The sequence below is a fragment of the Budorcas taxicolor genome, chromosome 8 (assembly GCF_023091745.1).
Source record: "Budorcas taxicolor isolate Tak-1 chromosome 8, Takin1.1, whole genome shotgun sequence".
NCBI classification, from domain to species: domain Eukaryota; kingdom Metazoa; phylum Chordata; class Mammalia; order Artiodactyla; family Bovidae; genus Budorcas; species Budorcas taxicolor.
Genome location: NC_068917.1, coordinates 107,140,438 through 107,158,111, shown reverse-complemented (window position 1 = coordinate 107,158,111; position 17,674 = coordinate 107,140,438). Strand labels below are relative to the sequence as shown.

General features: G+C 44.9%; 1 protein-coding gene across 1 annotated transcript; it reads left to right on the top strand.

The window, feature by feature from the left end:
- Positions 1-443: 443 nt before the first annotated feature.
- TEX48 (testis expressed 48) lies at positions 444-17,353 on the top strand. Its single transcript, XM_052644568.1, has 5 exons — positions 444-474; positions 595-645; positions 12,873-12,995; positions 15,652-15,774; positions 17,244-17,353. The coding sequence occupies exons 1-5, from the start codon at positions 444-446 to the stop codon at positions 17,351-17,353; spliced, it is 438 nt and encodes a 145-aa protein (XP_052500528.1).
- Positions 17,354-17,674: the final 321 nt, after the last annotated feature.

Here is a 17,674-nt window from a genome sequence, read left to right as displayed (position 1 = left end):
AAATATAAACTGACACAGTCTCTCGGGAAAATCATTTGGTCACCAGCAAAGCCCATTCACAATTCCCAAGAAATAAAAATAGAATCTGGGTAGCCACTTCCCTTTGAGTTTTCACTTTCATGCACTGGAGAAGGAAATGGCAACCCACTCCAGTGTTTTTGCCTGGACAATCCAGGGACGGGGGCGCCTGGTGGGCTGCCGTCTGTGGGGTCGCACGGAGTTGGACACGACTGAAGCGACTTAGCAGCAGCAACAAAATAAAATCTAACCTTTTTTCCTTTTCCTTTGTGCGTCATGGAGCTTTACTTTCTCACAAGCTACCACTGACAGAGGCCTCCACCTGGCACTTCACAGCAGAGTTCCTAGTGAGAAACCATCGCGGCACCCAACACGGCAGCTCGGGGCCGCGTGCAGAAGCACTGCAGACGGCACTGCAATTCAAGATGGCGGCAGTGGGCCGTGCGCAGAAAGGCTGTGCGCAGAGAGCCTGTGCGCAGAGAGCCTGTGCGCAGAGAGCCTGTGCGCAGAGAGCCTGTGCCTGGCACCGCGCTCTGGAGCATGAGCAGTAAAGCTGTGCTGGTCCCTCCCCCACAGATCAGCGATTCCCTACAAAGCAGCGCATGCTGATGGCCTGTGAGGGCGGGGGTGGGGTGGGGCGGGGCGGGGCGGGGGTGGGGTGGGGCGGGGCGGGGCGGGGCGGGGGTGGGGCGGGGCGGGGCGGGGCGGGGCGGGGCGGGGCGGGGCGGGGCGGGGCGGGGCACCCAGAGAGCATGGACTCCCGAGCGGGAGCTGGCACCTCTGCTGTTGTTATTGCTGCTGTTGTTTATTTTTTGGCCACCATGGCATGCAGGATTTTACTTCCCTGATCGGGATGGGACCTGCACCCCCTGAAGTGGACGTGCAGGCATTCTTTGATCAAAGAATAAAACTTTCACAGACTTCCCTGGTGGCTCGGTGGCTAAAAGCCCATGCTTCTGCTGCAGGAGGCACCAGCACTCATTTGATCCCTGGTCAGGGAACTAAGATCCAATATACCATGTCTGAGGTGTGGTGGCAAGAGGGACCTTTCCTTTGCTTCTGAACTCAAGTCAGTCTCATTCTATTGGAGGCAGGAGGACCCTTGTTTGGGGACCAACTTGGGAAAGTTGGTAACAATTGGACACTTTTCTTGTAAAACTAAAAATGGATTTACCATACAATCCAGAAATTTTACTCTTGGCCTTTTACCCAACAGAAGTAAAAAAACCTTATCTTCACCCAGAAACTAGTTTATGAATGTTGACAGTAGTTTCACTTGTAATGGCCAAGAACTAGAAGCCATTCAAATGTTTCTCAGTTGGTGACTGGCTAAACTGTGGCACATTCACACTGTGGATTATGAGTCAGCAATGAAAAGGAATAAACTGTTGATACACGCTAAAACTTAGATGAATCTCAAGGAAATTATGCTGAGTGAAAAAAAAACTAACAAAGATACATGCATACTCTGTGTTTCCATTTGTGAAAACTCATGAAATGACATAATTCTAGAAATGGGGCGCAGATCAGTTGTTTCCAGGAGTTAGAGATGGTGGAGAGGGAGCGTCGTGTCTATAAAGAGGAAGCACAACGGAACCTGGTGGTGCTGGTAGTTACGTGAAGCCGTATGTGATAAAATTGCATGCAGCTGTACACATACGTACACATATGAATATATACAAAACTGATGAACGTCAACTGAGCTTAGTGGATTGTGCCAATGTTAATTTCCCGGTTTTCATATCATTAGTAATACTAGATGTTAACATTAGGAAAGTCTGAGTAAAGGATTCATGGAAACTCTGCTCTTTTCTTTGCAACTTCCTGTGAATTTGTAATTATTTCAAAATAGTTAAGCTGCTCAGTCGAGTCCGACTTTTTGCGACCCCATGAATCGCAGCAGGCCAGGCCTCCCTGTCCATCACCAACTCCCAGAGTTCACTCAGACTCACGTCCATTGAGTCGGTGATGCCATCCAGCCATCTCATCCTCTGTCGTCCTCTTCTCCTCCTGCCCCCAATCCCTCCCAGCATCAGAGTCTTTTCAATGAGTCAACTCTTCGCATGAGGTGGCCAAAGTACTGGAGCTTCAGCTTTAGCATCATTCCTTCCAAAGAAATCCCAGGGCTGATTCTCCATCAGAATGGACTGGTTGGATCTCCTTGCAGTCCAAGGGACTCTCAAGAGTCTTCTCCAACACCACAGTTCAAAAGCATCAATTCTTCAGCACTCAGCCTTCTTCACAGTCCAACTCTCACATAATAAAGTTGTTTTAAAACCTAAATTTATCCTTATCCAAAATATAGCCTTCCTGAATTCTGTAATTCTACATCCACAGCTGTGACACCATCAGCCCAGACTCAACCTTCACTCTCCATACCCAATAATAATAAAAACAGGCCACGTTTATTGAATGCTTCTTTTCTACCAGGCACTACAGTTGGCCTTCCATATCCAAGGGTTTCACATCCACAGATTCAAGCAATCATAATAGAAAAAGAGGGAAAAAAATCTGAAAAGTTCCAAAAAGCGAAACTTGAATTTGGTTAGCAACTATTTACGTGGCATTTACCTTGTGTTGGGTATTACAAGTAATCTAGAAATGATTTAAAGTGTACAGAAGGACATAGCTGCCTAGTCAAGGCTATGGTTTTTCCTGTGGTCATGTATGGATGTGAGATTTGGACTGTGAAGAAGGCTGAGCGCCGAAGAATTGATGCGTTTGAACTGTGTTGTTGGAGAAGACTCTTGAGGGTCCCTTGGACTGCAAGGAGATCCAACCAGTCCATTCTGAAGGAGATCAACCCTGGGATTTCTTTGGAAGGAATGATGCTAAAGCTGAAGCTCCAGTACTTTGGCCACCTCATGCGAAGAGTTGACTCATTGGAAAAGACTCTGATGCTGGGAGAGATTGGGGGCAGGAGGAGAAGGGGATGACCCAAGATGAGATGGCTGGATGGCATCACTGACTCGATGGACGTGAGTCTGAGTGAACTCCAGGAGATGGTGATGGACAGGGAGGCCTGGCCTGCTGTGATTCATGGGGTCCCAAAGAGTCAGACACGACTGAGCGACTGAACTGAACTGAACTGATACAGAAGGACGTGTTTAGATGGAGGAGCCTGGAAGGCTGCAGTCCATGGGGTCGCTGAGGGTCAGACATGACTGAGCGACTTCACTTTCACTTTTCATTTTCACGCATTGGAGAAGGAAATGGCAACCCACTCCAGTGTTCTTGCCTGGAGAATCCCAGGGATGGGGGAGCCTGGTGGGCTGCCGTCTATGGGGTCGCACAGAGTCGGACATGACTGAAGCAACTTAGCAGCAGCAGCAGCACACCATTTTATATAGGGACTTGCACATCCTCAGATTTGGAATGCTTGGGTGTCCTGGAAACAATCCCCCCTCAGATTCAGAGGAACAACTATATACTTACAACATTCCATGCCTGGTCTAAGGTACTCCTCACATCAACACTCTTATAATTCCCATTTTCAAGGTAAAGGAACTGAGGATGAGGGGGTAGATGACCTTGATCAAGGTCATACAGAAATTTACCGTGGCAGGTTTCTCATGCAGGCAGCCCAACTCCAGAGCCCATACCCTCTGGAATCATCAGATTCAAAATCCACCCATTCATCTTAGGTCATTGCCTTAGTTCAAGAGTTCATTATTCTCTACCTGGACCAGGAAGTAGTACAGGAGCCTGCTGATTAGACTCCTACCTCAGATCCAAGAGGAAAGAAGCAACCATACCATATATTCTTGAATGATAAACCATCCCAAACAGAAGACAATCTCCCAATTTATCCGTGCAAAGATTTTTTTTAAGTATTTTGGGCAACTCGAATATATAAACATTTAGTGCTATGGGTGAAAAAACCAAGCATTTATTTAACATCTTATGGAAAAACCCAAATGAAATTTTTGCCCAACTCATTACAAGGATTCAATATAGGATGTGTGTGTACAATGGCATATAATATAAAATCTATTAACTTGGAAATACTGCTATCTTCATTCTCCCATTTTCTGAAATGATTTCATTCAAATGCTTCTCACATATCTCTAACATTAGTATCCTTAAAATTTTCATAAAATTTTCATCTAACAGAGGTTTCCAGAGTATACTGTCTTCATTTCTAAGCTATTTTAAAAAGAATCCTTTAACTCCATCAATAATACTGTCCTTGAAAAACTAAAAGATACATTTATACAAGCATCAACAAAAGTTAGGTTTTTTTTCAGATTTTATTTATTTTTTTTACTTTACAATATTGTATTGGTTTTGCCATACATCAACATGAATCCGCCACAGGTGTACACGTGTTCCCAATCCTTAACCCCCCTCCCACCTCCCTCCTATACCATCTCTCTGGGTCATCCCAGTGCACCAGCCCCAAGCATCCTGTATCCTGCGTCAAACCTAGACTGGCGATTGGTTTCTTACATGATATTCTACGTGTTTCAATGCCATTCTCCCAAATCATCCCAAAATTTGTTCAGTAGTTTCAGTGCTGGCTGCAACTTAAAAGTCATACTATATTATAAATCTCAAGGTTGGTAAGAGGCTACATCTTAATTGTTCTCAACAGGAAAAGGAAATAATTATGTGAAGTGATAAATGTGTTAGCTAACACTATCCTAGGAATCATATTGTGGTATATAAATATATCAAACCAACACTGTTGTACATCTCAAACTTGCTGCTGCTGCTGCTAAGTCGCTTCAGTCGTGTCCAACTCTGTGCAACCCCATAGACGGCAGCCCACCAGGCTCCCCGTCCCTGAGATTCTCCAGGCAAGAACACTGGAGTGGGTTGTCATTTCCTTCTCCAATGCATGAAAGTGAAAAGTGAAAATGAAGTCGCTCAGTCGTGTCCGACTCCCAGCGACCCCATGGACTGCAGCCCACCAGGCTCCTCCGTCCATGGGATTTTCCATGCAACAGTACTGGAGTGGGGTGCCATTGCCTTCTCCGACATCTCAAACTTATACAACCTTATATGTCAATTGTATCTCAAATTTTAAAGGGTGGTGGGGAGAAGTTATCTGGGGAGTTTCCAAAATTCCCATTGCCCAGAAATAGTGATTTTATCGGCCTGTAAAGTGGGCACTGGGTGTGGCATTGTTCTTTTGGCCACTCTGCACAGCGGGTGAGATCTTAGTTCCCCGCTAGAGACTGAACCCACACCCCCTGAAATGAAAGCTCAGTGTCTTAACTACCTGATCACCAAGGAATTCCCAAGCTTGACATTTTTAAAACTTCTGCAGCCTTTGCAAGAATCAGCACTTACATGTATAATGAACAATCCCCACAATGTAATTTAGTAGTTCTCAAGTCTTGATTATATATGAGAATCACCTGGAAAGTTTTTTAAAAATACTTATGCCAGGGTCCACCCAGCTGCTTCATTCCCCCCACCCAACCAGGATTCTAGTCTATCTGGAATTAAGCCCCAGAGTGTTTCTACATTTTAAAAATATCTCAGATGAATCTCACTTACAGCCAGAGTTGAGAACCCTCAACATTACCACTTAGGAGGATTTCTTTACAAATGAGGTTTAAAAGTCTGCTTCCCCCACCATCACATACTGTGGGTTAGAGCACCTCCCACTCCCACAGCAACCTCTAGCCACCCCTCCACCAGGACATCAAAAAATGGGCAGAATCTTTGCTCCTTTCTGTTCCTTTTGTTTCAGGTGGCTTCCAGAAGCATCAAAAGATAGCACTGATTGAGAACATTTTAACCTAATTTGGCTTCCCCAAATAGAGTTTAGTTGTCCCAAATAAAGGAATTGAGAGTGCCCCCCAAAGGTGAGAGATTTTCTCAGGACTCAAATATAAGATATGCCTTTTCCTAGAAGATAGATTGGGAAGAGAATGCCACTTTATTTTTGTACCTACCATTAACAACCATTTCTTGAATGTTTACTATACCTAGGCACTGTGTTACATGTTTACCTGATCCCATTTAATCCTAAAACTATAATTTCCAATTAAATAATAATAATTATTATTATTGCCATTTTAAAACCGAGATGCACAGTGCATTCGCCTAAGGTTACCACCCAGCTGGGTGTGAGACAGAACCTGGACCCAGGCCTTCTGCATCCAGTTCTCTACTTGCCCCCTTCTGCCCAGCCATCCTCAGGAAGCTTTCACAAGAGGCACCAAGACTTCCATCCCAAGTGCCCCAAAGGACAGCATGGCATTGTGGATGGAGGGAAGGACCACTAGAGAGAGGATCAGCAGACACCCTTCGCCCTCCCTGCACTGACCATCAGCCCAAACCCCTCTGTGCCCAACATTCCCTGGTTCCCAGGCTCTGTGACATCACAGACAGCCCCATCTCTGCTCTGCCAGCTGCAGGTGAGTGAGGCTCAAGAGTTAGATCTGAGAGCAGGACGGGTATTTTTTCTCTATCTAAAGGGACATCATTTCCATCATGCCTTTTCACTTTGCTCCAGGAAGCAGAGGCCATCTCTCTTACCATAATCCCACTGCTTCTCTCTCTGGGTCCCAGACTGACCCCCCTCCCCCATCCCAGGGCTCCTCCAGCTCCAGAAGTATTCCTCATCACACAGAAGTGTGACCTCATCAATCTTTCCTGTTCTGGTCAAAGTGCTCCAGGGTCACTGGAGACCTGACATTCACAGCAGGGAGGGGCGGGGGTGGCAGGGTGGGTAACCTGAGGGCCCTTTTCTTTAGCTCCTGCTTCCACCTAGAGGAGGGCATTGGCAGTGCAAGAAACACCACACCCAGCCCACCGAGCCAAATCAAGCCCACATTTTCATAGCTTTTACACTTACTGAGCCTTTCCAATGTGCCAGACAGCCGTGCTAAGCACTTCCCATCACTATTTAATCCTCAAGACCACATTCAAGGGTAGATACTATTATCATTCCCAGCTTACAAATATGAAAACAGAGGTTCAGGAGAGTTAAATTCTTTAAAATTTCCTAACTAATAAGTAGTGAGTCCTTACGAATTATACCCCCAAATATGTGCTTGTAATTGCTACACTGCCCTCCCTAAGAGCCTCTCCATTTCTGAAGAGGGTTCAAAAATTCAAAACTCTTAGTTACAAACACTTAGAGGAGAAAGTGGTTCTACCTGTCTCTTCAGTGAACTGCTGGGGAGTACAAATATGAGAACCTTCAGTGCTAGATTCAGATAAATTTATATTTGAAAATTTCTGCTGAGCTGCTACTACAGACAGATGCTCAAGACACTGGTTATGTATAAGCTGCTTTAGCAGAAGATATTTCCATTTTGTTCCATTCAATGTGTGGAACAAAATCTCAATTTAGTTACACAAGGGAGATCTACGCTTTTATGACAACATCTCTGAGCAAAGCTAATGGCTGGTGTTTTAAGGGTTTGTGAAGCCGCTGAGTTTGTGGTCAGGTGGTATTTCAGAGGCAGCAGTCCCTGGGGATGGCAGACCATCAGCCATGAAGGTGTTAACTACTGTCTGTTACTTTCAGGAGAATGGTCATTGAGGTAAAAGCTCATTAACAGATTGAAGGGTTTAAACAGGTCCTGGTAATTATCTGTTACCAAGGTTACAGAGCAATTGGTCTTCACTCAGAAGTGTAGGAACGCCCCTTTTGGCCCTCCCTAAACCAAAATTGCAGGAGATATTGATATCTTGAGGATTGTACAGATCTTCACCACTGTTGCTGACTTTCCTTGAAGACACGGTTCCAGTTTTCCACTTACAGGGATCTGGTGTTCAGTCTGAGCATCAACCAGCCTGATGTCTTCTTGTTTCTATCCTTAAATTATCTGCAGAACCATATGTCGGGCCAGTTGCCGCATAGAAGTATTCAACTCTCTGGACAAGAGGCAATGGATGACTAAGACAATCCAAACCTGTGAGCTATGGATTTTCAACTGGTTGTTTGTGCCCTAGGATGTGAGCTGTTTTGTACTATGTCAGTGAACGTGAAGGAAAATGAGCACTTTGTGTTGTCCACAGCCTTTGGAGGGCTCACTGTCCTCAAAAGTCTAGGGTATAGATAACCCCATAAAGACGTTTTTTCCTTTCCAACACTGTGTAAGTCCACGGAGGTTACCAGGGAACTGGACACTTGGAAAGGTCCATGTAGGCATCAAAAAAAAAAAAATTAGTCGCAGTTAGTATTGAAGACTCTGACGTTCCTACAAGAAATAAACCATGTCACCAGTCAAGCAGTATCATTGTCCACCTTCATCAACTTGCTTTGAAAGTTTAGAGGAAGAACAAGCAGGTGTTGAGTGCTAAAGCTCCTTAGAATGGCATCACTAGACAAGTCTGGACATTTGACCTTTGGCCATAATGGAACATGAGTTCTTCTAATAGTCTTTCTGCTCAAAGTATATGCAAGTATCTTCATCCATAGGATCCATATTCTCTAAGAACAGAGGAAATTTTGGTCCTATTTTTATTTCAGAAACCAACTGTTTTATCTAGGAGGTCTTAAGTCATTTTGATTTCTAGTTAATATTTTAGGACTATTTGAAAATAACCTGGAGATCAAAGTTGACATTTCTCATTCCAATTTATTGTCTCTAAGTCCACATTTTCAGGTCTAAGTCCTTTGCAAGAAGAGAAGTTTCCCTTAAGCTGTTGGTTTACCCCAGAATATCCTGAAGTTTATTCCGTTTCCTGTTGATTCATCTTGCTTTCGTTTGCAATTCTCAATCTTTGTCCAATCTACCTTTCCCTTAAGAGAAAGGTTTTTATTTTTTTTAATAGCTTCTGAAATAATTTTATGTGGTATATTTTCTGTTTCTACACTTCTCAAGCCCTTGATTCTTTTCGGAATTATGCATGTGTGCTAAGTTGCTTCAGTTGTGTCCAACTCTTTGTGACCTCATGAACTATAGCCCACCAGGCTCCTCTGTCCATGGGAGTCTCCAGGCAGGAATACTGAAGTGGGTAGCCATTTCCTTCCTCAGGGGATTTTCCCAACCCATCAATCGAACCTGCATTTCTTACGTCTCCTGCAGTGGCAGGCGAGTTTTTTACCACTAGTGGCACCTGGGGAGCATTATGCATAGATGGGTTGTTTAAATCTTCTGATCTTTTCCATCCTGCTGCTTTTTAACATTTTCCCCCATGTTGCTGCTGCTGCTACTAAGTCGCTCAGTCGTGTCTGACTCTTAGCGACCCCATGGACTGCAGCCCACCAGGCTCCTCCGTCCCTGGGATTTTCCAGGCAAGAGTACTGGAGTGGGTCGCCAGTGCTTTCTCCCTCCCCCATGTTGAAGGTTAACAATTGAGTGAACTAATTGATACAAGTGTGATAATTCAGGGCAATAGTAACCGAATACAGAACCCTGAATTGGACTGCAACTTTCTGTTCTGAAATTTGGCATGATTCTAAATATTTCTCCTCAGCTCAGCTCTCATCAGATTTTAAATTCAACCTCTATGGACCCACCTTCTTGTACAGGAGTTTTAGAGGAATATTGTGCAATGTTGACTGTTCATTTCTATAGAAATGCCCCGTAAATAAAGTTTATGTAGGCAGTTAGGGAAAGGAACAAGAGAAGTTTAAGTGGGTGATAAAGATAAACCTGGGCTCCCCTGGTGGCTCAGACAGTAAAGAATCTGCCCAAACAGCAGACCTGGGTTCGATTCCTGGGTCAGGAAGATCCCCTGGAGGAAGGCATGGCAACCCACTCGTCTTCTTGCCTGGAGAATTCCATGGACAGAGGAGCCTGGTAGGCAATGGTCCATGGGGTTGCAAAGAGTCGGACACGACTGAATGATTAACACGTGCACAAAGATAATGCCTTGTGGAGGAAGAGTGAGAGATGAAGTAAGTTTCAGGTTTGAGAAGGAATAAGATCTTTTTTTTTTTTCTTTTTTCTGGGGTCAGAGTATATCAATCAAAGAAGCCTGCTATTGAATGTTTGAGTTTTTGTCTTCTCTCTTTACTACTGTGCCTCTTGAATCTATTATTTTTGACACTGAAAGTTTGCATAATGGACATTGTCATTTTAAGTCATCTAGCAAAATTTTTGTCATTAAGATAAACACATCAGAGTACACTGAATGAGAGTATATATACAAGGCAAGAGTTTTTCTGGAAAGGGGCAGCAATTTCATATAGACGAGACCATGAGAAACAGGAAGGAATACACTGTGCTCTGCTTAGTCCTCAGTCGTATCTGACTCTCTGCAACCCCATAGACTGTGGCCCGCCAGGCTCCTCTGTCCATGGGGATTTTCAAGGCAAGAATACTAGAGTCTGTTGCCATGCCCTCCTCCAGGGGATCTTCCCAACCCAGGGATCGAACCCAGGTCTCCTGCATTGCAGGCAGATTCTTTTATCAGCTGAGCTACTAGGGAAGCCCGAAGAATACACTGCTGCTGCTAAGTCGCTTCAGTTGTGTCCAACTCTGTGCGACCCCATAGACGGAAGCCCATCAGGCTCCCATGTCCCTGAGATTCTCCAGGCAAGAACACTGGAGTGGGTTGTCATTGCCTTCTCCAATGCATGAAAGTGAAAAATGAAAGTGAAGTCCCTCAGTCGTGTCCAACTCTTCACGACCCCATGGACTGCAGCCCACCAGGCTCCTCCGCCCATGGGATTTTCCAGGCAAGCATACTGGAATGGGGTGCCATTGCCAGTTAGTCAAAAGTTTATACTTTGCATGGCGTCTTTAATTTCTTGGCCAAGGAGAACCTTAAAGAGTTCATATGACCTATGCCCTGGAAATCACTAACTCCAGAATACAGCCTGAGAAAAGTGACCACTCATAGACGCTTTAACCTCTGAGCCACGAGGGAAGCCCCTTTAACAAGACAGACATGTGCCTATGAAAGTTTGGAGACACCCAAGGCAAAACTTTAGCAATTCCCTTCCTACAAACTGACCACCAGTCTAACAGACATCCAACCATTAGATCCCAGGGCTGCCTGGTGGGGCGGTGGGGGACAGGGAGGTGGGAGAGGGGGTGGCTGGCTAGACTTAAAGCCTTCATTCCCTCCTATGAAGCACTGCCTTCTACACTCACATACATGAGGTAATCTAGAACAGAGAAAACCCCCATGAAGCAAGAGTTTATATAAGCAGATGAAGAGAACTGAAACTACAGCAAGCAGCAGAAGAATCTGTATTAAAGGCAAGTGCATTTGCTAAATGATGCATCTCCAAAATAAAAGATCTGATTGCCTCATAATAACTTCCATTTGTTTATAAATCCTAAGAAAATAAATTCATTAAAGAGTCAGTGAAATATGTCACAGCTCAAATTATGAGAGAAAACTCGCTTGGCAATAGATCCAAAGGACTATCAGAGATTGAGGCTGCTGCTGCTGCTGCTAAGTCGCTTCAGTCGTGTCCGACTCTGTGCGACCCCATAGACGGCAGTCCACCAGGCTCCGCCATCCCTGAGATTCTCCAGGCAAGAACACCGGAGTCTACATGGGTCCAGAAAGTACCCTTCTTGGTCCAAGGATCCCACATAGTGGAGACATCTGTATGTGTTTCGTCTGCTGAGCGTATCTAGCCACAATATATAAAGGGTGCTATCAACATACTGAATAGCTTATGCGCAGGAAGTTAAAGATTTTTGTATTCATTATTAAGAAGTCAGTTGTGACTCAGCTGGTAGAGAATCCGCCTCCACTGCAGGAGACCTGGCTTCGATCCCTGAATTAGGAAGATCCCCCGGAGAAGGGAAAGGCTACCCACTCCAGTATTCTGGCCTGGAGAATTCCTTGGACTGTATTGTCCATGGGGCTGCAAAGAGTCACACAACGGAGCAACTTTCACTTTCACTTTACTAATAGAAAGCTATTACCATAATTCAGGGTGGCTTGTTTGGTATCACAGTGGAGAAAGTGAGACAGAAATGCCTACGAATGAGACAACTCATCTACTGAATTGAGTATTGTGAGGGACATCTAACCAATACCATGAGAAGAATTTTCTACAGGGGGATTTTACCACTGAAAGGTAAAGGAGAACAGGAAGCATTCAGAAACCTGGAAAAGTTGGTACATAATGAAAGAACTTTAAAAGAAGGCCTTTTTCTGGACTGTCCAAAATAGGAAGATGCTTGAAGTGATCATGCAACCTAACTTCCTCTTATTACTGGTGAGGAGCCTAAGACAGAGAAGCAGGGACTTACTCAAAGCCACACAGCACGTTGGTAAGAGTATGCTTCATCACCACGTTCTCCTGCAACCCGGACCGAGAGATAGTTTTGTAGCCAATGAGCTACATGAAGGGAATGACCACTGACTAGGCACTTTGAGTACCCAGCACCACAGAGGTCACTTTGTGTATGTTTAAACCTTTACATTTGCAAAGCAGGCACTGCGATTCCCATTTCCCACAGGATAAAAGTGAGGCTCTAGAAAGTTAAGGAACCCACACCTAGAAACAGAATAGAATACAGGTCTGCAAACACGTTTCTGTGCATCTCTGCATGGCCCAGCATTTTGCTGCAGTGAGGTCCAACCTGGAGCATGAGCACTTTTCACCCACAGTCTTCTGTTTATTTAGGAAAAAGCCCTGCCCAAGGAACTGGGCTCAAAGATCAGCTGATTCAATAAGGCAGCCCTGCAAGAAAAGCTGAAAGAATAGAGGCTTCAACTCCTTTCCATGGGTAAAGAAAATTCTGTATAAAATAGGGAAAATTACTTTAAGAGAACCACTATGCTCCCCACTGTAGCTCCATGGGGGAGCTACAGAAGATTTGGAAAAGGAGAAGGCTATTATACCTTGGGGGAGGTGGAGCCTATATGACCCCCCCCCCCCCCCGCCCTCCCCATCACAGTGAATTTCCAACAGGGTATCTGGAATTCAGGCCCTGGAACCCAAGGGTCCCCATTCCTTTTCTTCATATTAGCAGCTCACCAAAACCTGGCCTCGAAGATCTTCTCTGTATGCTGCAAATGCTGTGAGAAACCCGATGCTGCAGATGACTCCAAGATCCCCAATCAAACCCAAGAGCTTCAGCTGTCAAAGCATGGTAGGTACCAGGCAAGAATGCCCTGCCCAGCCTCGGGAGACCTCATATTGCTCATCCCCCTCCTGCTGAGATCCCCTCAGATTTCCTTCAGCTTTTGAGTGAATAATGCCAACCTAAAATGAGGTGAAGACTGACCAGCTAAGTAACCAAACTGATAAACAATAGCGCTTAAAATCTTGATACTTACAGTGGGATGCTTGGACTAGCAACATCAGCATACCGGGGAGTTTGTTAGAAATGAATTTTTAGACCCTACTCCAGACCTGCCAAGTCAGAACCATTATTTTAATATGACCCCAGGGAAACCTGAATGTGTATCATAGTTTGAGAATCACTTGTCTAAAGACTATAAAGATAGTGCTTAAGGACCCTGCCTTAGGTATACCTATGACTGATTCATGTTGATGTTTGGCAGAAACCAACAGAATATTATAAAGCAATTATCCTTTAATTAAAAATAAATAAATTTAATTTTTTATAAAGTTTTTTATAACAGTTTTTTTTTTTTAATAAACAAATCAACAAAAAGAGCCCTGCCTTTGGGGCTGAGGCTAAATTCAATCAGCTCTGCTACAGAAATGGACAAGTCAATTACCCTCTCACTCTGAGCTTGTGTCCTTACCTGTAAAACAGGGATACTTATACTGTATTATTGCTTTTCAGAATCACTGGGAGGGTTAAAAGAGGGAATGTATAGAAGCAAAAAGCACAGGGCTTGCACAGAGTAGGAACTCAGCAAAAGTCAACAAATGGAGACTATAGTATAAGGTATTTGTCAGGAGAAGACAGGCTTTGCTGCTACAACAAACATGCCTTTAAATCTCAATAGTTTACAAAACAAAAGTGTATTTCTTGCTCGTGCAAAGTCTGTTACATATTATTTTTCACCTTTAGCCAAGGGATATGGAACATATGGTTTCCAAGACTATCAGGTATAAGAGGGAAGAGAGAGAAAAGGCATCCTGCCCTTCAGTTTGTAATTATATCCTTCTTAATGATCCCAAAAGATCATAGTGGAGAAGACTGGGGGTCAAAATCAGCAATTTCAGACCAAAAAATGCATTATTGTCAAGATCAGGCAAAGCTAGGACTAACACACAGTTGAGTGGTGAGTGGTGGCATGGTCTTACTGGGAGACAAGGCAGTTCAATGGCAGGAAATAAATTCTCATGGCATATCTTGCCAGAAATCCATACCTAGGAGCCTTCAAAACATTTCCCCTGGGAATACTGGATTGGCCAAAAACTTCATTCAAGGTTTTCCATGGATTTTATTCCATTGGATTTTGATGAACCAAATAATTTCATGATAAAAAAAACAAGAATCTTAAAAGTGTCAGCTCCTTTTTCCAAGATGGTAATAAGTACTGAGCCGCTATTAGATGCAAGGCACTGTCTAGGCACAGGAACCCAGCTGTGCTCAGGTAAGTCCCTTACTGTTTCAGAACCTAAACAATAGTCATCTTATTTAACTCCCATAGTAACTCTAAGAAGTGGGTCTGATTATCCAGAATGAATGTATTTTTTGCAGTTCTGAAAACAGAGGCAGAGAGAGGTGAAGCAATTTGTTCAAGGTAGGCAGCTAGAAAACAGAGCTGTTTATTACAGAACACTGCTTGGTCTGTTGACAAGACTGTGTTACACTTCTAAGAATCTAGGAGTATATAAAAACAAAGTCTTATATACAATGTTCATCACAGTGGTGTTTATGGTAGAGACATTTGAAAATGGTCTAAACACCCAAAAATAGAATATTGGTTAAATAAATCCTGAATTATCCACAGAATATTATGCAACCATTTTTTTAAAGCTCAGTGACGTAAGAAAACAGCTTATGATACGTAAAAGTAAAAGCATGCATAACATATAGGATGTGATGGACTATGTAAAAATTGTTGTTGCTCAGTCATTAAGTTGTGTCCAACTCTGCCACCCCACGAACTGCAGCACACCAGGCTTCCTGTCCTTCACCATCTCCTAGAGTTTGCTCAAACTCATGTCCATGCAGTCGGTGATGCCATCCAACCATCTCATCCCCTGTTGCCCTCCTCTCCTCCTGCCCTCAAGCTTTCCTAGCATCAGGGTCTTCTCCAATGAGTCAGCTCTTTGCATCAGGTGGCCAAAGTATTGGAGCTTCACCTTCAGCATCAGTCCTTCCAATGAATATTCAGGGCTTATGTCCTTTAGAATTGACTGGTTTGATCTCCTTGCTGTCCAAGGGACTCTCAAGAGTCTTCTCCAGGACCACAGTTCGAAAGCATCAATTTTTCAGTGCTCAGCCTTCTTTATGGTCCAACTCTGTAAAAACATCCAGAGGCAAACCCTGGAACTGTGATCATATCTGAAGATAGTGGTGTTTGGGGCATTTTTTTCCTACTTCATATTCTTCAATATTTCCTAAGCTTTTGTATAATGTATATGAATTATACTTATAAATGGGGAAAAGTACTAACTTTATGCTTGTAAAGAAATACATATTTTGAATCTAGTACCTGCTTATAAGGGGGGAGAACTTAGAAGACTAGAGATGCTGATTCAGGTACACCTCATTCCACAACCATCGCCGCTGGTCCATGTGTGCGCTCATGGCAAAACACTTTGGCCTCCGTGACCTCCTCTGAGCACCCCACATGACCACGTGGAATTACCATTGCCAGGTGTGCAGAAGGATGAGCTCAACAGACAAAGCCTCAAGCACAGTGACGCAGCACCCTGCATGAGTCTGGGGAAAGCCACGCTCCCCTCAGAAAAGACAACTTCTTGTTTCAGCAGCAGTGAGTATGCTGAGTTCGACACTGGGGCCCTAACGCTGACCAGGAACCTCTGGGGTAGGGAGCCTTGTCCTCATGTCCAAACCCGAGTCTGATACTGAGCTCAGTGGGATGACAGGAGCTGCGGGACTCCTCCCTTTAGGATGCTGCAGTCACATTCTAGAACACACCGGACAGAGCCCGGGGAAAGACCTGCCTGTATGATCCTCTGAGCTGGGAATCACATGAGGAGCAGGAGCCCCGAGAGGAAAGAAGACATGTCCATACTTTCCTTCTAAGTCCCCGTGGCATTGTCTTATATGTGTACAGTGTGTGAGTGTTCGCTTAATGTCTGCTTCAGCCTCCAGATGGTAAGTTCCAGGAGGGCAGGGCCTACATGAGAGTAATTCCTCCAAACTCAACCAGATACATGGCAGGTAAACACACCAAAAAATGCTTGTGCATTGAGAGTCTCCAGGTAGAGGAGGATGCCTCTGAGTCCTGGACTGTAGCCATATCCAGGAAGAAGAAATGTGGCTCCCTTGATGCACACAGACACTGTGCCCGGGAGACCTCACATAGCTCACAACCACCCCATCCGGCTGGCTGTTGAGAGGTAAAGGTCCTGCAGCCCAGTCACTTCAGAGGGATTCGCAACAGGGACTTCCCTGGCGGTCTAGTGGTTAAGACTCCGCATGTCCAATGCAGGGGGCACAGGTTTGATCCCTGGTCAGGAAACTAAGATCCCACGCACATGCCACAGGGCACAGTCAAAACAACAATGAAAAGGCTACCAACCCCTTCTCAGAGTAATGTATTTATATGCATTTAATAAAATACAGAGAATTATAAAGGACATCAATTACATATCAAGATTCCACATTTGAAACAAACAAAAAAACTTTTCATAACAGCTAAACCCTCCTTGCAACCAAAATCTCAAAGTCCAATTTCTATAAAAAATCAGAGAGGTCCTGCTATACTTGAATTGGGCATGAGTGTCTGGGTTCCCCACTAGCTCCCCTCCCCGAACAGGGCTCCATGGTGCATAGTTTAAAAACCCATCTCTGATTGTATAGAGGAGGCTTCAGTCCCAAGTGGGAAGGGGCTTTCCCAAAGCTCAGCAGCTACTGCTGCTGCTAAGTCGCTTCAGTCGTGTCCGACTCTGTCCAACCCCATAGACAGCAGCCCATCAGGTTCCACCGTCCCTGGGATTCTCCAGGTAAGAACACTGGAGTGCGTAAGCTCAGCAGAGTGGTGGTAATGTCAGAACCAGGATGGGCCCAGTTCTATTTTCTAGGCCACTGCATTTCACAAGACAAACTGCTGTCACTGAATGCTCCGATAAGAGTACCAACACGTCCCAGACGGGGGATGGGGGCGGCACATGACTCACAGACTATTCCAGAATCTGATACTGACCGGGGATAGTGGTGACGGAAACAGTCCATCCAGGCCCAAAGCAGAGGCTTCGCTCAGGGTTCTTCTTCCCTTCCTCCTTTCAGATGTAAATTCACAAGCTTCCAAAAGAGGGTTTCCCAAGGGAAGGCTCAGCCGCTACTCCCAGGATCGCTGGCCGTACCAACCATGCCTCATCGGGAGGCCCTGATCATTCTAGACGGCAGCCCCTTCGCAGGTCTTGGAGCCTGCGCAGCTGCGGAGAGTTTCCAGGAGTAAGAGGGCGGTGCACTGAGGCCATGAAGACTGATTCGGAAACTCCCTTCCAGGAGGAGAAGACGTCTGAGCCAACGCTGCGCCGCCAGCAAGAGTCACTTCAGACCCCAAAAAGCCACTTGGGAGGAGCTGCCTCCAATTAAAGTCTTTGGTGACGTCACAGGGCTGTGTACCTCCCCTTTCCCCTCCCCCTTACCGGTGCCTTCAGTTTATAGAGGAGTTGATCCATGTTTGTTACACGTTGCGTGCCTTTCTT